This window comes from Aotus nancymaae, unplaced genomic scaffold (genome assembly GCF_030222135.1).
Source record: "Aotus nancymaae isolate 86718 unplaced genomic scaffold, 86718_ANA_hifiasm-v0.15.2.pri h1tg000057l, whole genome shotgun sequence".
Lineage (NCBI taxonomy): Eukaryota > Metazoa > Chordata > Mammalia > Primates > Aotidae > Aotus > Aotus nancymaae.
In genome coordinates this window covers 10,760,913-10,781,500 of record NW_026988471.1, presented here as the reverse complement: position 1 = coordinate 10,781,500, position 20,588 = coordinate 10,760,913, and the positions used below count along the sequence as shown (strand labels likewise).

The 20,588-nt window shown below is 50.0% G+C and overlaps 1 protein-coding gene across 1 annotated transcript in view; it reads right to left on the bottom strand.

The window, feature by feature from the left end:
• The window catches only part of GREB1 (growth regulating estrogen receptor binding 1), a 163,039-nt gene that overhangs the window by 13,664 nt on the left and 128,787 nt on the right, over positions 1–20,588 (bottom strand). The window contains exons 18-25 of the mRNA XM_064363866.1: positions 17,920–18,259; positions 16,408–16,523; positions 13,918–14,117; positions 12,524–12,613; positions 10,015–10,649; positions 7,930–8,032; positions 3,609–3,767; positions 1,708–1,850 (exon numbers count right to left, since the gene is read on the bottom strand). Of these exons, the coding sequence (XP_064219936.1) occupies positions 1,708–1,850; positions 3,609–3,767; positions 7,930–8,032; positions 10,015–10,649; positions 12,524–12,613; positions 13,918–14,117; positions 16,408–16,523; positions 17,920–18,259 (1,786 nt within the window). The remainder of the gene's footprint in view (positions 1–1,707; positions 1,851–3,608; positions 3,768–7,929; positions 8,033–10,014; positions 10,650–12,523; positions 12,614–13,917; positions 14,118–16,407; positions 16,524–17,919; positions 18,260–20,588) is intronic.

Here is a 20,588-nt window from a genome sequence, read left to right as displayed (position 1 = left end):
GGGCCTGATGCCACCACTCACTCCTGACACTTATGGGGTGACTGGGGACTGACAGTCAACGTCTCCTCCAGCCTCCACTTCCCTGTTCCTTACATTTCAAAATCGAGAACATGTGTTTTCGCATGTTTTCGTTTGCCTTGAAAGTAAAACTACACGTCCAAGAAACAAAACGTTAGGAGAGTTTATCTGGAACAAATGGGATTACTGATTACTGATTATTTTGACCCTTAAAAAACTGTTCCTATGTTCTTTCTTTCATCTACAGTACAACTGCATACTCTGCACACTCAAACAGTTAGTGCTGCGGCCCTGGCAGCCAAGCTCAAGGTCAGGCAGACGGGCTGTTTCTTCATTCCATGTGGTTCAGGGAAAAAAAATAAAAAATAAAAAAAAAGACAGGGGCTGTTTCCCTCTGCAAAAGGGATGGAAAGAGAGGCCAGTGCTCTGGCCTCAGGCCTTTCTGGAAGCAGCCCAGGACATCAGCTACCCTACACACCTCTGCTCCACAGCCAGGCATGACTAGCTCCCACCAACTCTGGCTGTCTCCCTCCACCCCTCTCTCCCTTGCTTGGGTCTGAAATGAAAGGAAATATTCAATGTAAAATTCTCTCCCCTGTTTATAAATAACCAGCCTCACAGGCCTTCCGGACACCTCCATGGGGCTAAGAGACCAGTCTAAATGCAGCCCTGCTCACACTGGGCTCCACCTGGGGTTCCTGCTGAAAGAGTCCTTGTCCCTCCCCACAGTGCCCACCAGGCATTTTGTGGTCTGGCCTCTGCCTGCCCTTGCAGATTCCTGGCCAAGTGTACCTACCCCAAAGTCTAGGTTCCAGAAATACCCAACCCATGTCACTTCCCATCCCCTGGAAACCCCACCTCCCTCTTCCATGCACGCTGCCCCTCTCCCTTCATCTTATAAATTCTTGGCCCCTTGGCAAATTCTTATTCATTCTTCCAAATCTTCTCTCTTCCACTACCCACCCAAACAGGATCCTCATTTATAAAATAGGAACAATGAGATTTTAGTGTGAAGTAAATAGGACACTAGACAGGACCGTTCTTATCTGGCACACCTTGAGTGACTTGCAGGTGTGGCTTCAGGTGACCAGCCAGGGCCTGAGGCAGCCAGAGCCCTGGGTCAGGAGCCTTATCCATTTCTATGTGTCCAGGATAAATATTTTCTATTACATAAAAGGTTGGGAGAAACTGATATGTAACAAATGCCTAGGCACATTGCCGGTATGCAGTAGGTGCTCAATAAATGCAAATTCCTCCCCTTATCAATGGATTTCTGTGCCTCAACCATAGTACTCTTTTTTTGCCTGCTACACGTCATTATGTTTGCTTATGTACAAATCTCCCTCCTAGACCGAGTGTGGAGAATGGGGACAGAGTCGATTCAGCCCTGCACCCCCAGTGCCTGGTACAGAATAAGCACCCGGTGAGCATCTGCTGCATTGGACTAACTTCTGAAATCGCTGGAACCTAAAGATGACAACCACCTCCACAGTTGGGGAACTTGGCCACTGATAAACACACAACCCCAGGAGAACTGTAGTTCTCTAGTTCCAGCAATAATTTCACAGACAATTGAAGGGAAGTGAGGATGCAAGTAGATCAGGAGGCTAGGGCTTCCAGAACTCTCTATCTCCCACTCTGGAATGGGAGCCAAGGTGAAACGCCTGGTGGGGGGCTGCTGGGGCCTACCTGGTAGCGGGGGTGGAAGCCCATGTACTGGTGGCACTGCTCGCAGTGGTGGTATGTGTTGTAAGCTGCGTACTTGGACAGTCTCATCCGTGCCGTCTGACGCCGCACATAAAAGTCCTCTGGCTTCCGGGACATCCCTCTGTCTGCACCAAAATCCCCAGCATTAAAAACCAGCAGGGAGCAAAGCAAATACTATCCCCTGCCGGCTCAAACAGAAACCAAAATGCTCAAAATGAGCAGACGATAGGATTCTGTGTGGTTGGTGAGGACCGCCTCTCACCTCCCCAGGCCCTGACGTGACAGCTGGTCAAAGGAGATAACAAAGTGTCAGTGGGATGAACTAACAAAAGCAGTGTCCATATGTCTTACTGTGTACCCGAAAACATTTCGTCAGCACCTATGTAAGGATGTACTACACAACCATTTAAATTGATTGCCAACTTAACATGCCAGTACTGAATGCAGATGAACTGCCCCTTGTTTTTCTTTTTTCTGTTTCTTGGAGACAGAGTCTTGCTCTGTCACCCAGGCTGGAGTACAGTGGCAGGATCTCAGCTCACTGCAACCACCACCTCCCAGGTTCAAGTGATTCTCTTGCCTCCCAAGTAGCTGGGATTACAGGTGCCTGCCACTACACCCGGGTAATTTTTGCATTTTTTTAGTAGAGATAGGGTTTTGCCATGTTGGCCAGGCTGGTCTCGAACTCCTGACCTCATGTGGTCCGCCCACCTCAGTCTCCCAAAGTGCTGGGATTACAGGTGTGAGCCACCATGCCTGGCCCCCTTGTTTTTCAAATGACCTGGCAGATTTTAACACTCAGCCTTCATTAGAGACTGGCCTACAAGAAGGATGCTCTCAGAGGATAAATTGTTAAACTTAGCTTACTATAACTTTTTTTTTAATAACCTTTTAACTCTTTGACTCTTTTGTAATAACACTTAAACACATTGTACAACTGAACAAAAATGTTTTCTTTCTTGATATCCTTATTCTACGGGCTTAATATTTTAAATGCAAGAGATCTGTTCTGAGAGCGAGGAAGATAAAGTTGTTGGTTTAAAATGGAGACTGGTGGGTCGTTGATATCGTTTGTCTGCATCGTCACCCAAATCTGCCTTGAATTGTAGCTCCCCTAATTCCCACGTGTTGTGGGAGGGACCTGGTGGGAGATAACTGAATCGTGGGGGCAGTTTCCCCAGTACTGTTCTTGTGCTAGTGGTTTTATAAGGGGTTTCCCCTTGTGCTTGGTTCTCATTCTCTCCTGCCTGCCACCATGTAAGACATGCCTTTCACCTTCTGCGATGACTGTGAGGCCTCCCCAGCCACGTGGAACTGTGAGTCCCTTAACTGTCTTTTTCTTTATAAATTACCCAGTCTCGGGTATGTCTTTATCAGCAGCGCGAAAACGAACTAATATAGTCGTTTCCTTTCTCGTGGCATTTACCAAACTTTTCTAGTCTAAGTTTATAATCGCACTGGCCCCGGCACACTGCAGGTCACAACACCATGGATGTTGGGGACCCCTAAAGGGGAGGGAAAAATCAAGACACTGAGGGAGGAGAGCAAACACGTGTACTCGTTTCGACAATTCCAAATTAATAAGTAAACATACACCGTCTTTTATTGTCTATTAACCAGAGCCTTCAGAATGTTCCGATGGTGACAAATCAGCAAGGGTGTTGTCATCGTCACTTAGCACTTCCTGAGCAACACGCCTTCGATTCGCGGGTTTCACATTCCTCCCTTCCTTTCACAGGGAGGGGGGGACTTCAGTTCTGTACTAGGTATTGCTGGTTAATTCATCACCACCTGATTTCATGCCTAATAAAATCCAGCTCATCCCTTTAAGAGGCTGTGCCCATGTGCTTCGGAAGAAGGTGAAACGAGATTCGAAGTCTGACCTTCACTCTTTATACTCTGATGGTGCGAACAAATCAGGCTGGCATCGTCATACTTCGGGTCGTGAATGATGTAGTCAAAGGACAACTTCTTGAACAGCTCCAGGTCTGGCCAGGGGTCACTGAGCTGGAGATAATGCCAGTCAGATTCTTCTCTGAGGTCTACAAGGTTGGTAGAAACACAGATGTGACAAAATAGGAAGTGAAAATGATTTACAGTCACACATCACTCAACAACACAGAATACGTTCTGAGAAATGTGACATCAGGCGATTTTGTCATTGTGTGAACATCCTAGAACACGTCTACACGGCACGGCCTGTGACACACTAGGATATGTGGTGTAGCCTACTGGTCCGAGGCTACAAACCTGTGAGCATGGGTGTCCAATCTTCTGGCTTCCCTGGGCCACATTGGAAGAAGAATTGTCTTGGGCCACACATAAAATACACTAACAGTAACGATAGCTATCGAGCTTAAAAAAAAAAATCACACATAAAAAAATCTCGTAATGTTTTCAGAAAGTTTACGGATTTATGTTGGGCAGCATTCAAAGCTGTCCTGGGCCACATGCAGCCTGTGGGTTGGACAAGCTTGCCACATAGCACGTTACTGCACTGAATACTGCAGGTAATTGTAACACAATGTGAAGAATTTGTGTATTTCGGCCAGGCACCATGGCTCACGCCTGTAATTCCCAGCACTTTGGAAGGCCGAGGTGCATGAATCACCTAGGGTCAGGAGTTCAAGACCAGTCTGGCCAACATGGTGAAACGCTGTCTCTACTAAAAATACTAAAATTAGTCAGGCGTGGGGGCGGGTGTCTGTAATCCCAGCTACTTGGGAGGCTGAGGCAGGAGAATCACTTGAACACAAGAGGCAAAGGTTTCAGTGACCCGAGATCACACCATGGCACTCCAGCTTGGGCAACAAGAGCAAAACTCCATCTCAAAAAAAAAAAAAAAAAAAAAAAAAAGAATTTGTGCATCTAAACATAGAAAAGGCATGGGGAAAATATGGTATAAAAAACTGAAAACGGTGCACCGTTCAGGGCAGCCACCACGCATGGAGCTTGCGGGACTGGCAGTTGTTCTGGGTGAGTCCGTGAGTAAGCAATGAGCTAATGGGAAGGCCTAGGACGTGACCGTGCACTACTGCAGACCTTAAAACACTCTCCTCTTAGGCTACACTCAATTTATAAAAGATCGTTTTCTTTCTTCAATAATAAGTTAACTTTAGCTTACTGTAACTTTTTAATTTTATAACCTTAACTCTTTTGTAATAACACTTCACTTAAACACAATGTACAACTGAACAAAAATGTTTTTTCTTGATATCCTTACTCTATGAGCTTAATATTTTAATTTTTCTACTTTCATTTTTTAAACTTTATTTTATTTCTTGAGACAGAGTCTCACTCTGTCACCCAGGCTGGAGTGGAGTGGCACCATCTTGGCTCACTGCAACTTCCACCACCCGGGTTCAAGGGACTCTTTTGCCTCAGGCTCTGGAGTAGCTGAAATTACAGGTGCATGCCACCACATGTGGCTAATTTTTCTATTTTTAGTAGAGACAGGATTTCACCAGATGTGCCAGTATGGTCTCAAACTCCTGACCTCAAGTGATCCGCCTGCCTTGGCCACCCAAAGTGCTGGGATTACAAGCATGAGCCATCATGTCCAGCCCAACTTTTAAAACTTTTTGTTAAAAACTAAGACAGACAGACACACACAGACACAGACTCTCGCCCAGCCTTTACAGGGTCAGGATCACCAATATCACTGTCTTCCACTTCCGCATCTTGTCCCACTAGAAGGTCTTTAGGGGCAGTAAAACTCACGGAGCTGTCATCTCCTGTGATAACAATGCCTTCTTCTGAAATGTCTCCTGAAGGACCTGCCCGAGGATGCTCTATAGATAACTGTTTTTTAATAAGTAGAAGGAGTATACTATAATAAAAGTATGGTAAATACATAAACCAGTAACCGTTGTTTATAATTACTAAGTGCTATGTACTGTATATAACTATGTGCTAGACTTTTTATAGTACTGGCAATGCAGTAGGTTTACACCAGAATCGCAACGAACACTTGAGTAATGCCTGTTGCTACAGCATCACGATGACTACGATATCACTAGGTGATGGGAACTTTTCAGTTCCCCTAGAATCTCGTGGGCCCCTCGTCACAGATGCAGTCTGTTGACCAAAACCTTATTATGTGGCACATGACTACATTTTAAATGTGCACAAGAATGAGGCTTGGAGTGGAATTGTTATTGAGTCTGTGGGTTGCTGGGAAACCCCATTGTATCTGCAAGGCTCTTGACATATATTCTGTTTTCAGGATTGTTCTAACGAGGCGAGAATGGGCATTCAGAGCTATCTCCATCCACAGGAACAGCCTTGTACTCTGTTTGCTGTAAGAATGGGTTTGCTCTCCTGTCCCTAAGTCTGACTTCCACTCCGGCCAGTCCCGACCCAGCGGACCTCAGCTCTGTGCTTCACCCCAGCACCATCCCCCAAGGTGACCACACTGGTGGCCAATGCCAGCAGAACCTGCACAGCTTCCCTTCTTGCCTCTATCTAAATGCCCCCAGCCAACATGGCTCAGCTTCTGTCACTCCACCTATAGAAAGCCTCTTGAGTGCTCCAGCCCTGGGGCTTCTCCCTTCTGATGCCAACAACACTCATGGCCCAAACCACGTTTTTCCATTTGCCATGCCTCATCTCACATGGCGATTACTGTAGTCTATGGTGCTTACTAAATGCCTGTAAGCTAAAAGGTAGAAAAATCCAGTTGGCCCAACGCAAATGATAAAACATTGATTATATTAAATACATGTCCTACTATATTACACACATGGGCAGAGTGCCTGTCCATAGGAAGGCAGGAGAGAAATGCCTGATGAGTATTTAATAGGTCTTGGCCAGGTGTGGTGGCTCACACGTGTCATCTCAGAACTTTGGGAGGCCGAGGCAGGCAGATCACTTGAAGTCAGGAGTTCGAGACCAGCCTGGCCAACATGGTGAAACCCGTCTATACTAAAATATAAAAATTAGCCGGGCATGGTGGCACATGGCTATAACCCCAGCTACTTCAGAGGCTGAGGCAAGAGAATCACTTGAACCTAGGAGATGGAGGCGGCAGAGAGCTGAGATGGCACTACTGTACTCCAGCCTGGGTGACAGAGCTAGACTCTGTCTTAAAAAAAAAAGGGGGGGAGGGGTCTTTGTGCTCTGTGTGTATCACATTTAATCCCCATAAAACCCTATAAAACAGAAATTATCCCTATTCAACAAACGAGCACACTGAGGTGACAAGAGTATTTAAGAGAGTGGACTTTAATACTGAACAAATGGGTATCAAATCCTGTCTTTATCACTGATATGTCCAAGAAAGCAAGGAGACAAATTCAACAGGGCTGCAGATTTCATCTGAAATGTGGTTCCAAACTGTGGGGAACCCTTGGAAAACCCAGAGCCAGGCTGGAGAGCCTCTTTCCCAGGAGGGAAGGTCAAGGGCTGGACGGACCTCCTTGGCTCCAAATTTTCTCCAAGTCAAAACCAAAGCAGAGCCGAGAGCGTCTCACCAAGTGCCCTTCAGACACTGGCACAGCTGGCTGGCAACCTCTCCACAGCACAGACAGGACTTAGTCTGACAAGCTCTCTCTCCCAGCGCAGCAGATTCATTGACCAGACCAAGTTTATGAGCCACTGGGAGGAGGGACGAGGAGGAAACAGAGGAGGTATTTTATATGAGCACAAAAGGGGTGCTCAAAAAGAGGCTGACCTCAATCAAAATAAACTCTGTTCTGGAAATAAGAACAGGATTTCCCCCACATTTCACGTATTCCTATTTTGCCCCAAGACACTGCCCTCCCTGCTCGGCTGCCTGAGTGAGAAACGTCCCCCGAGAGGTAAGTCTGCTTTGCAGAGGCAGCAGTCAAATCTAGTTCATCCAGCCCTGCCACCACCCACCAGGTTCCCAAGCATGTGTTTTATCAGGAAAATGGAACATCTATCTCACACTGGGCCTAGGAAATTAACACGGTAATTCATGCAAAGTATCTAGCTCAGAGCTCCACATGTGGAAGGTAGTCAGTAAACACTTTAGTATTTGTAACTGTATCCCTACAGCAAAGGCCTGAAACTGAGAAAAATGATGACAAGAAAAAGATAAATAGCACCCCCTACAAGGCCCTTGGGATGAGTCTGATCATGAATCTGAGAATTCCATCTAGAAAGTGGAAGATAAAATTAAAGTCACTTGAGAAAGTGATGAAGGTGATTCCAAGCCCACGTAACCCCAATTGGATAACTCACTGGTATTGATCTCCTCCTCGTCATAGACATCCACTTCTGTGAGCCGAACAAGCATCCTGGACAGGACACTGAGGAACTGCAGGTAGGCACCTGTCTTCCCGATCTGTAAAGGTATAGATAGGAGTCAGAGCCCACAGTGAAGACACCGCATCCACGTGCCAGGCACCGGCTGAGCACCTTGGCATGCCTCCTGCCATCTGCCTCACTTAAAGATCCTGTCTTTAAAATGAGAGCCCCATGGATACAAAGACATTTGAAGGGAACAAGTGTGGCAGGTGGACAAATGGACTCCCTGGAGCATGAGGCTTTCCTGCTTAAATATCGTCGCAAATGCATCTCTAGATTGTAACTAGCCACATTTTTAAGCTGTTAGAAATAGGACTTTATCACAACCTGTTTTTGAAGAAAGCCTGCTTCAAAAACATAGGATACTATAAAACATAATGTCTTATGAGTCTTGCAAATTGCTTGTCTTAATATGTCTGTACAGGATAGCAACATTCATTGTATAAGACAAAAAAAAAGTGCTTCTCATTTTTCTCCTAAATCCAGGAAAAGAACAACTTTCTTCTTCCTTCTCCTGCTTCCTGTAGTACAGAGTTCCCTGCTTCCCCAGCCCAGCTTCAGGCTAGCATACTTCCTATTAATCTTAGTTCATTTTGGTTACAACTGATTAAGAAGCACCCATGGTCTGGCCCAGGACCCTCCCTGCACCCCTGTATAAAAGAGCCACTCCAGCCAGGAGCGGTGGCTCATGCCTATAATCCCAGCTCTTTGGGAGGCTAAGGCGGCGGATCATGAGGTCAAGAGATCAAGACCATCCCGGCCGACACGGTGAAACCCCATCTCTACTAAAAATACAAAAATTAGCCAAGCATGGTGGCACATGCCTGTAGTCCCAGCTACTCTGGAGGCTGAGGCAGGAGAATCACTTGAACCTGGGAGGTAGAGGTTGCAGTGAGCTGAGATCGCACCACTGCACTCCAGCTTGGGCAACAGAGCGAGACTCCATCTCAAAAATAATAATAAATGAAAATTAAAATAAATAAAAAAGCCACTCTAGGGATGCGCTTTCCAAGCACTGAACCCAACGCGTGGTTCATGCTAGAACTCAGCAAATACTGAAGAATGGAAATAACTTTACAAAGGAAAATATGACATCCAACCACAGAGAAAACACCTGCAATACAGATAACAGACAAAGGCTAAAAATATGTAATAGCTAAAGCACTTCTACAAATAAACAAGAAAAAGTCAAATGGCCTAAAGGAAAAACAAATCAGAAAAAACGGAAAAGCACTGAAATAGAAGTATCAATGACCAGCAAAAATATAAGAATATGTCGATCTTACTAATAAAATGTATTATTTTTCACCTATTAAACAGACAACGATTTTAAATTGATAATATCCAATAGTTTGAGGGCATGGAAGAAGGGAGATTCCTTGGTAAGAAACATTTTCTTTCATCCTTTTTAAATCAGAAAGAGTAATATTGTTCATTCTACAAGTTTAAGAAACAAATGGATATTGAACCGCATCCCAACCCCAAAGCCCAGCTCTGTTCCAAAGAGCGGCTCCCTGTCTCTAGCCCTCCTCCTCCCCACAGGCTCACGCCCAGGAGATTCTGCCATTGAGAGGTGAAATAGACTTTTGTTGTTAGGGAAACACCATGAGTTGGAGGAGGGCCTAGACGGGGAAACAGAATCGCCAGTTCTCCGTTAATCGTCCACCAAAACCTTCCGGCAGAGAACCGAGAGTTTTGTTTCTATTTGTTAGAGAACACGTGCAGCACACGGGAGGCTGAGTGAGATGGCGTGGGGATGAGGAACCGGCGTCTGATGCACCCGGAGAGGTCTCCCGTCCGCCCCCAACATCACACGGAGGAGGAACGGAAGCCACCAGCCCTGAGCGGCAGATGCGTCCTGCCCTCCTTCCCCGGTCCAGCCCAGGACATCAGAGATTCCACCAGGGGAAGGGTGAAAAGTGAAGATGTGGAGGTGGTCACCCCCGGGCCTGCCCTCCGGGTGGGAGTGTGAGGACACCCCGAGGCCGGGGCTGTGCCGGGGCAGCCAGCGACACCCACCTGAGGGGGGCCGCTGAGCAGCAGCCTGCGGGGGTGGAAGCCATCCACGCGGCCCTCGGCCCGGTTGCCGTAGTCCATGTGGCTGGGCCGGGGCACCGTCCACTGCCGGTAGTAGAGGGACTGCTCGGTGGATGTCATGGTCTTGCTGAGCAGCGGGCGGAAGGAGCTGGCCCACATGACCGAGGGGGAGGGCAGGAGGGAGGCGGCCTTGGGCAGGCCGCTGCTGTCGGTGGACACGACCATGTCATACACAAGCTTGGGCAAGAAGACGATGGGCGGCTGGCGGCAGGCCTTGGTCAGGGAGCACTGGGAGGCCTGCAGGACCAACGTGCCGGTGGCGGGCGCCACTGGTGAGGAGGACGAGCCGGAGGAGGAGGAGGACAGCTGGGAGCACGATGAGGTGACGGACACCTGGACGCTCCTCTGGCCGGTCCTGAGGCTGCAGTCAGGCTGGGGGGTCAGCCCGGGACTGTGCCTGCTGATGGCCGACGGTGGCCCCTGACTGGCCCGGGGCCTCTGTTTCTCACCAGGGGCTCTGCCCTCCTCCGAGGGGCTGCAGGGCTGGGGCGACCTGGCATGCTCTCCCTGGGGAAGCCCCGTGGGCTGGGCCAAGGACTCACCGCCCAGCGCTGAGCCTGAGGAGAGATGAACCTACTCAGGGATGTCCCAGGAGTGACCCGTCCCAGGAACAACCCATCCCCAGAATGACCCATCTCAGGAGTGATCCATCCCAGGAGCAACCTGTCTCAGGAGTGACCTGTCCCAGGAGTGACTTGTCCAAGGAGTGACCTGACCCAGGAGTGAACTAACTCAGGAGTGACCTGTCCGAGGAGTGGCTTGTCCAAGGAGTGACCCATCTCAGGAGTGACCTGTCCCAGGAGTGACTTGTCCCAGGGGCAACTCGTCCCAGGAGTGACCTGTCCTAGGAGTGACCCATCCCAGGAGTGACCTGTCTCAGGAGTGACCTGTCCAAGGAGTGACTTGTCTGAGGAGTGACCCATCCCAGGAGTGACCTATCCGAGGAGTGACTTGTCCGAGGAGTGACCCATCCCAGGAGTGACCTGTCTCAAGAGTGACTTGTCCCAGGAGTGACTCGTCCCAGAGGCAACTTGTCCCAGGAGTGACCTGTCCCAGGAGTGACCTGTCCTAGGAGTGATTTGTCCCAGGAACGACCCATCCCAGGAATGATTTATCCCAGGAGTGACCCATTCCAGGAGTGACCTGTCCCAGAACTTGCCGGGAGCTCCTGTTTCTGCCCCAGGCCCCCAGACCCAGTGGCTGCAGCTCTGGCTTTTCTGACTGAGCTCCAGCCTAAGAGGCAGGGCTTCTTTCAGTCCCAGAGCTCTGGGCTGAGGGTGAAGAGTGCTCAGGGCTGACTTCATCAGGGGCACCTGGGAGGGAGACGCCAACCCCCTTGTGCACAGGCACGTGAGGTGAGGGGAAAAGAAGGGTGGCCCCAAATGCCTCCTGGCCAGTCTCCTGGTGGGCTCTGACCTCTCCCCATCCCCAACTACACAGCAGCGACTCTCAGCCACTTCCCCAGCCGCAGCTAGGCACCCCCACCCAACTGGGGCCTGCGGCCACCACGCCCCTCCCTGCACCCAGGCCCTATGTGTCAGGCCCCTGAGCCTCTCGACCCTCAAGGCTTCCTCCATTCCAACACCTCCTGCAAGTCTGGCTGAGGGTCAGCTGTTTTCTCAAACCTGTGGTGGCCTCACCTGCTCTGAAATCTGCCCTCTGCCTTGGGACAAAATTACAGACTTCTTCACATGTGGAACCATAACACATAACACATGTGTGTGAAAAACGGCTACGAAATAACACGTCTTTTATGAGAATGATGAGTTAGCTTCCTGTGGCTGGTCTACATCTCATTTATCCTTCAGTGCCAATCCAGATATCAGCAGGCCCTCATAATGCTTTCACTGGGAAGACAGGGGATACTCTTTGATGTTTATGGTCCTGACTGCTCTGGAGGAGACGGGGGGGCCCTCAGGGCAGAGACCGTGTGGAGCCTGCACTGCCCACCCGCTGCGGCTCTGGCTACAGGGAGGGCTCGTGAGCTTGCGCTGCCTTTTGCTGCTCTTCCCCTGGTGAAGTCTCCGTGTCTACTTCTCTCCACCAGAACACCCTGGGCTCAGCTCCTCTCCCCACAAGGCACAGGGTTTTCCCAAAGCGACAGCGGCAGGGAGAGCACCCAGGGACCCGCCCCTAACACAGCCAGGACTCTGCCTGAGACCCCAGCCACAGTGAGGGGCAGAGTCCACGGTCTTCCCCTGAGGACAGGGGCAGCGGAACCCTACAGGCTTGCTCAGAGACTTCAAGTTCTCCAATCCCAAGTTCACCAGAACATTTACTCTAGAGAGTACAGTGCTTCAAAGATTTCCTTCTTCCCCATTCTGATGGGAAATAAAGGATCAGCAAATACCCCTACATACATTTCTTTTCGTTCTCTGAAACCTCAAAAACCAGTCCGCTGGTCTGGTCCTTCCTGCGTGGGAAGACTCACCGGATGCCTTGGAGGAGAGGGACGAGGATGCTGAGTCGTGGGAGTGGGACCTCTCCCTTTTCACAGGGCTTCTCTTCTCCGAGGTGGAGCCTGTTTCAAAACACACACGTCGAGAATGCCCCGAAATCACTATCCCCAACATTTGCCCAGCACTTCACAGTGTGTAAAGTGCGTTCCCATGCATCCTCTCTCCTCATTCATTCACTCATTCACTGCCGTCTTCCAGGCCCCCACCATGGACAGGGCTCTGAGGAGACAAGAGTGGGTGGCCGGGGTGCAGGGAGGCGTTCTGGGTGTCGCGAATGCTCCTGCCCACGAGGCACAGCTGCAAGCTGGTGGAGGACATGCAGAGAGGGGTCAGGGAGCCCAGGGGAAAAGCAGGGCCTCTCCTGGAAGAGGGGGCATCTGGGCCTCGTTGTGAAGGGCCACAGCACTTTCCAGGTGAAGCAGAGAAGGGAAAACTGCAAGCAGCGGGAAGGGTAGCCGTGCAGCGCAGAGGCCAGGAGGGCAGAGCACAGCCCGGGCACCGTGAGTTTAATGCAGGCTGGTGCCCAGTGCAGTGGGAGCTGTGGGTATAGAGGAGCAGATGGTGAAACTGAAGAAGGGGGTTCCTGAGACACCAGGGAGCGTGGAGACATGCAGCAGACACCCACAAGTGGAAGAATTAAATCAGGGTCTCTGCTGTGCTTGGAAAAGATGGCTACAGGCGGGCAGGCCTTTCCATCTGCATGTTACAGATGAGCGAGCTGAGGCTAGGAGAGGTCCCACAGTCCAGACAGAGGAGGGAGCCCACAGACCCAGGCTGGGGCCCACACCCACCTCCTTCCACTCCACCACACTCCACAAACGCTCTCTAGTTTTTGTATGATTGTCTGCGTCTTTCTCATCACATTGTTGACTATAGTCAATGCCTTGCAATGTTATCATTTATGTGTCCTATTAAAAAGATGGCGTCAGATTTGAAGAGTCTGCAAATGAGCCTGTTTTCATAAATCTCAATAATGGACAGCATGCTGCAGAGTTGATTCACACAGGTCGGAATTCCACCAGTGAGTGCAACGAGAACAATAAGAAAGCTTGAACTTCAACTCTAAGAAATCTTAATTTTTCTTCCTATTAAGAATTCTAGAACTAGGAAGAACCTCTGGGAATTTCCACCTTCTCACACCACCGAAAGAGATGGGGAGAAAATACGCAAAGTCTGAATTCAATGAGAGCTTTGCCATTCCAGCCCACACTGGAGACCTCTCATCCAGAGCTGCTGTCCAGCAGACAGGTCCCAGGACCCGCTGAACTGGAGACAGCTGTCTCCATGAGCACAGGCAGCCTCAAAGCTCAGAAGCCAAGAAAGATGTGCAGATGGGGACACCTAGGCTGAGGGAGCCACCCCTCACCTTCTGTCCCCAGCTCCTCATCCTCGTTGTCTGTGCTGCTCAGCTTCTCTGCATCACTCTCCAAGGCCTCGTTCCTAGCCCCCTTCTCCAAGGGAACCTCGTTGCTCACAAAGTAGGCAGCCAGGCCCAGCTCCTGCTCCAAGGCTGTTCTCACCAAGCAGGAGGAGTTTATCAATCGCAGGTCACAGTACCTCAAAGACCTAGCAAGACACAGAAAAAGGCGTCTGTTGAGGGCCTTCCACAAACGGGGTTCTGTTCCCACTGCTGTAGGCAGCACTGATCGGGACCACAACCCGCCTTCCCGGTGAGGACCCAAGGACTCGTACACGTGGAAGAGCCACAGTGTTACCGCAAGCTTGCAGCAACAAACTCAGTATAACCATGAATATTTTGGGGCACCCACTATGGATTTAGCCCTGTGCTGCACTAACTTTTGGGTCAGAAAAAAAAGGGGCTTGAACCTGAGCTCTGCTACTTCCTAGCGACAGAAGCTGTGACAAGCTGCACAATTTCTCTGAGGCTCTGATTTTTTCATCTGCAAGATGGGAATGAATATTAATAACCATCTAAGTGCACCGTGATAAAGATTAAATGTAATCAGTGGGCATTTAATTATTCAATCCAAGTGAACACATGCCAGGGTACTAGATGCCAGAAATATGATGGCAATCAAGTCAGACACCAACAAGCAATGCTACCCGTGAGCAGCCGAGACTCGGCGGCAGAAACACAACCAAAGCAAAGGGCTTAGGGAGGGGTTTGTGAGGGTTCCAGTGGGGCTCTGAAATGACCTGCTCATGCGACCTCAAGCAAATGATCATTCACTGACCCAATCATAAAACAGGATGGAAATACTACTGCTGTGAGGAGTAAGCTTTATATGAAAAGTCTATCACGGGCCGGGCATGGTGGCTCACACCTGTAATCCCAGCACTTTGGGAGGCTGAGGCGGGCAGATTACCTGATGTCAGGAGTTTGAGACCAGCCTGGCCAACACAGGGAAACCCTGTCTTACTAAAAATACAAAAATTAGCTAGGCGTGGAGGCACATGTCTGTAATCCCAGCTACTTGGGAGGCTGAGGCAGGAGAATTGCTTAAACCAGGGAGTTGGAGGTTGCAGTGAGCCAAGATCGCACCACTGCACTCCAGCCTGGCAGAGCAAGACTCTGTCTCAAGGGAAAAAAAACAACAAAAGTCTATCATGATGCCTAGTACAAAGAAGGTGCTCAGCAAACGCCTGCTAAAATTTCAAATAGATTAATACATTGTCTCAGTCCTTAAGGAGTTGAAGAAGAATTCATCCACATGAAATAGCAACAACCAAGTTCAGATGTTCTGGAGACCCCTTCCCCTGGCCCATGAGTATGCAGCACGCACAGGGCCATTTGCTAAAGTGTGGGGCGGTCCCAGGGGAAGAAGCCAGACCTTCTTCTGCTGCCTCAGCCTCCCAAATAGCTGGGATTACAGGCGTGTGCCACCACATCTGGCTAATCTTTGTATTTTTAGTAGAGATGAGGTTTCACCGTGTTGGCCAGGCTGATCTCGAACTCCTGGCTTCAAGTGTCGGCCAGACTGGCTTAATCTCGGCAAGCCTCAATTTCTTCATCCGTAAAATGGAACTACTGAAATAGTACCTTTCCCCCAGGATTAAGGTGAGAGTAAAATGAAATAAAACATAAAAGAAGAATCTAGGACAGTGCCCAGAACGTAACAGGAACTCCACTGATGTTGGCTTTTGTTATCTTGTTACACAAGGACAGGTGTGCAAAGGCCCTGTGGCAGGCCGTCTGCTCTTCTCCATGGTAGGAAGTCTCTAAAAGCCAACCCGTCACTACCAATCCAAGAAACTGCCTTACAGGACGCCCAGTGACCTGAGTCTCGAGTGTCTGCGTGTCTTTGTGATGGCCTAGAGACCCCCACCTCCAGGGGACACTGAGTGGACGTGTGACTGAGACTTTCCAGGCTGTAATGGCTTCAGAGGGACACGCCCCTTAAGACAGTCCACTCTGTGCTGGAAGAACCAGCTCTTCCCAAGCAGCGTCAGCTGCCCCCTTCCCAGAACGCCTCCTAAGCAGGGAGGGCCCAGGCATTGCAGCAGCCTAGGTACCAGCGGAAACTGCAGCTCCAAGCCCTGGAGAGGACGCGATACTGTCCCAAGCGGAACTGCCGTCCCCAACGCATGCAGGGCGCCTCATGGGGAGAAACTGAACTCAGGAGGCATTAAATCCTGGCTCCAGCTGCCTCCACCACAGAGCCCAGCAACAGCCCTCACCACAAGCCCAAACAGTGCCTTTCTGAGCATCAGGAAAAGCTGCATGGGCCTTAGACGCCTGCTGGGAAAGCCCCAGCGAAGGCCCCACCCACAGTACCTGTCAATGCCAGTGGGCTGCCTCCCAGCGGGGCCCAGCAGCCCAGCCTGACATGCTCCCTTGAGGGGGTCCAGGCAGCCAGCTCCTCAGAGACCCCGGGGGCATAACCCCTCTACTCACCTTGGCAAGGACTCCCCGTGCGGGTCCATCCCACTGAAGATCAGGATGCAAGGCAGACCCTCCAACTCCAAGTAAGTCTGGGGTCTCCACTCCACATCCTCGATGTTCTGCCACATCTGCAAACAATGAAAAAGAAATAAAGCCACAGACACCTCCCTTCCCAAGCAGCCCAGCTCAGGGGAACCCTGATGGCCTCCCACCAATTCAAAGTCCTGAACTACATCCTCTGACCAAAAGGAAACTGATTTAGACTGGAAATAAGCACACCATCGCTTGGCCACTGTGTTCTCAGTCATCTAGAACATGTAGACTAGCCACCCAGAACATGTTCAAGACACCTGTCAGCCGATAGGCTCCGTGAAAGAAAGTCTATGTTGTCAGCTGCTGTTTATATCTTTTTTTTATTTGAGACAGAGTCTCGCTTGGTTGTCCAGGCTGGAGTGCAGTGGTGCGATCTCAGCTCACTGCAATCTCTGCTTCCCAGGTTCAAGAAATTCTCCTGCCTCAGCCTCCTGAGTAGCTGGGATTACAGGCATGTGCCACTGCATCTAGCTAATTTTTGTATTTTCAATAGAGACAGGGGTTTCACTATGTTGGCCAGGCTGGTCTTGAACTCCTGACCTCGTGATTCGCCCACCTCGGCCTCCCAAAGTGCTGAGATTACAGGTGTGAGCCACCGCACCCGGCCAGCTGTCCCTTATGTCTTTCTGTGCTCTCTCCTGACAGTGTCCTCCCTTTCATTGCTGTTTTCCACTCATGTGTTCTTTCCCCAGCCCTCTCGCATTTGCTGTCACCTGCAGGTTGAGTGACAACCTACTGTGGGCCAGGTGCTGTGCTAGGCTTTGGAGGCTGAGTTCTGTGGGGATGGCCCTTGCCCCCCACCGTCTGGGGGAGGGGCCAGATGACAAGCAGGGGGCATGGCATTGCCCTGTGTGTGGTGGAGGGGTCCAGGTTCTCACACCTGGAACCCGGTACTTCATGGGCTGAGGCAGGAGGATTGTTTGAACTCAGGAGTTTGGATCAGCCTGGGCAACATATTGAGACCTTGTCTCTCCTAAAAATTAGCCAAGTGTGGTAGCACACGCCTGTAGTTCCAGCTACCCAGGAGCCTGAGGTGGGAGGATCCCTGGAGCCCAGGAGGTCTAGGCTGCAGTGAGCTGTGATCATGCCACCACACTCCAGCCTGGGCCACAGAGTGAAACCCTGTCTCAAAGGGGGAAAATAAAGAAGCATCAGCTAAACAAAGAAGAGGGGAAATGGTTGCTCAGGAAAAAGAAAGCAGGCTGCTGCCCAGAGGTCTGAAGTCATAAGGCAGTGCTGCAGGGGTGCCGGGGTGCTGCCGGGGAGGAAGGCAGGGAAGCACAGCGAGGAGGCTGGGGGTGGCTGGGTCTAGGGAAGCCATGCTGGCCACGCCGGAGGGTTTGTTGCCACTCCCTGCCTCTGATGAGCACTCCCACCCTGCTTTCCCAGGTACCCCCAACCCCTCTACCCATCCCTGTGCACAGCACCTACCCTGAGCTGCTTCACAAAGTGCTTCCCCACGGTGACGCCCGAGCTGGGGCTGCCCAGGATGATCTCAAAATGCTCCTCCAGCGCCAGTCGGGCCCGCACGTGGGCCAGCCGCTCATAGGCCACGGCCGCCAGGGGCGAACAGGGTACCCGCAGCAGGACCATGAGCCCGTGGCCGCAGGGGCACTGCTTCGGGGAGTTGAGGAGGTTCTGCGTGATCTCCAGCGTCTCCACTGACGTGTAGTTCTTCATCTGCGGGAGGCCGCTCACGGCCATCAGGGCGGCCGCGTAGTGCTGCACAAGAACAAAGGTCCTGATCACCGCGCTGTGCAGGCGGGGGAACCTGCAAGGAACACAGAGAGACCATGCCCGTGACGGCCGCACCTGCCGGCCTGCTGCTGCCAAGTCACCCACGACATCCATCACTCTGGCACAGGCAGCTCCCACGCTATACACAGTTGTGTGGCCTCTAGAAGCCTCAGATTGTGGGAACCTGAGTGAGAAGCCTTCCTTAAAAACCAAATGATACAATCCTTTGTTTTTTCCAGCAGGGAAACAAAAACATAGGTTTGTTGTTGTTATTGTTTTTATGTTTTTCAGCATTTGGCACTTAGTAGCTGCTCGATAAATATCTGTCCAATGAATGAGCAGATGAATGAATGATATAAATCCCTATTTTGTCTCTGTCAGCACAATGTGTAATTCTCTGAGGAGGTGGCTAATTTGCCCCAAGTTCCTACAAGAAACAGGAGAACCATCAGCAATCAATATGGAAATGCAGCTCCCAGAGGCCCCGGTTCTAAAGGTACATCTCTGTGTTCACATCAGTCACAGTGAATCATTAGAGATACAACTAAACGTATTTTAATTTGACAGACGAATTACAAATCAGAACTTATCCAGCCAAATCAAGAATCCCAGTTTTTGCTTCAGAAAGTGTGGTTACTGTATATGTCCCTACACAAAGGTGGTGGCTGCTCCCGCAACCACCTGCTCTCCCAGAGTGGCTCTGACCGGTTAGGGTCAAACAGACCCCAGGGCACCAGTGAAAAACTCAGGCCCCTGCAGATGACGGTGTTTCTCAACAGGAATCAATAAATTTGTATCCAGTTTACGCACAATGTTCTGAGTTTACTGAGCGGGAATGAGTCTCCCTGACTCTAGCTTTTTGAAGCAAAGGTAAGGTAGTTTCTCGACCCACAAAAGTGGGTTCCATACCACGGCCATGCCACCCTGTGAGTTCTATCAGGGCAGCCAGCTCGCCTTCCTGCAGCACCTCTGATAGCATTTCTGACATCGTGATGACATCCCTGCCCCTTCTTCCTGACCATCCTCCTCCTTTTCTTCATGCTTCCTTCGGCACTACATCCGCTTTGCAGGTCACATAAGCTGGAAGCTGGCCTGGCAAGCTTGCATTACCAATGCTGTCTCAGGAAGAATAACTGGTTCACAGACTCTGGCGTGAAGGGAACGCAGCAGCCAAGGGATTGCTCTACTTATCCCTGGTGCACCAGTCAAATAATGCCCAGGAAATGGATCACCTGAGGTCAGGAGTTCGAGGCCACGCTGGCCAACGTGACAAAACCCTGCCTCTACTAAAAATACAAAAATTAGCTGGGTGTGGTGGCACACACCTGTAATCCCAGCTACTTGGGAGGTGAGGCAGGAGAATCACTTGAACCCAGGAGGCAGAGGTTGCAGCAAGCTGAGATCACACCACTGTACTCCAGCCTGGGCAACAGAGCAAGACTGCACCTCAAAATAAATAATAAATAATGCCTAGGAAGAAAGAAAGAAAGTGCAGTATGGAAAATGGCCTCTGCTCAAAGGACAGAGACTTCTGCTTCTGGCAAGATGGAGCAGAAGGGATCAGATTTATCCTCCCATCTGAAACAACTGAAAAACTGAAAACATAAATGAAACAACTGCATTTCAATACATGGGCCATCAGGTAGTGAAAGACAGTGATTCTAATGATGTGAAATAAATTAAGTGAGCCCCCCAGCTTCTGCCTACAGTTTCTGGGATGCACTCAGGAAGAGGGAAGCCAGGCAAAGCTCAGTGTTCTCCTGAGTTGAGGGAAAGTATTGGATTCCAGGAAAACCAAGTCTAGAGATCATAGGGCAAAGTACCAAAGAGGAGAGATCTGCAGAGGTCCCCCTAAAGTCTTCAGCTGATATGATCAGTGCACAAATGTAAGGAAACAACCCACAGCCAAAACAAGAATCCTTTGGTTGCAAAAGAATTAAAAGGAACAATGTCTTGAGCTCATATAGGGCTGGGAATAGCTCCTGTTTCAACAACCAATATGGAACACCTTGGAGTCATGGAACATTGTAGAGTACTTACTCAAAGAATTTTGTCTCAGTAATGGGCAAAGTTAGTGCTACATTAAATCTGGTCCTCCCTAACAAAGTTTAAAAGCAAGACCTGGAAGGATTCAACTGTGTCCAAGTAACTTAGTTGTATCCCAGAAAAAAACTCAGTACTTACAGACATACAAATATATCTAGTGCCCAAGAAGGCAAAATTCACAATGCCTGGCATCCTCTCAAAAATTACCAGACATGTAAATAAGCAGGTAAGTATGATCCATAATAAAGAGGGGGGAAAGACAATCGATCAATAGAAACTGATCCAGGAATGACACAGATGACAGAATTCATAGGCGG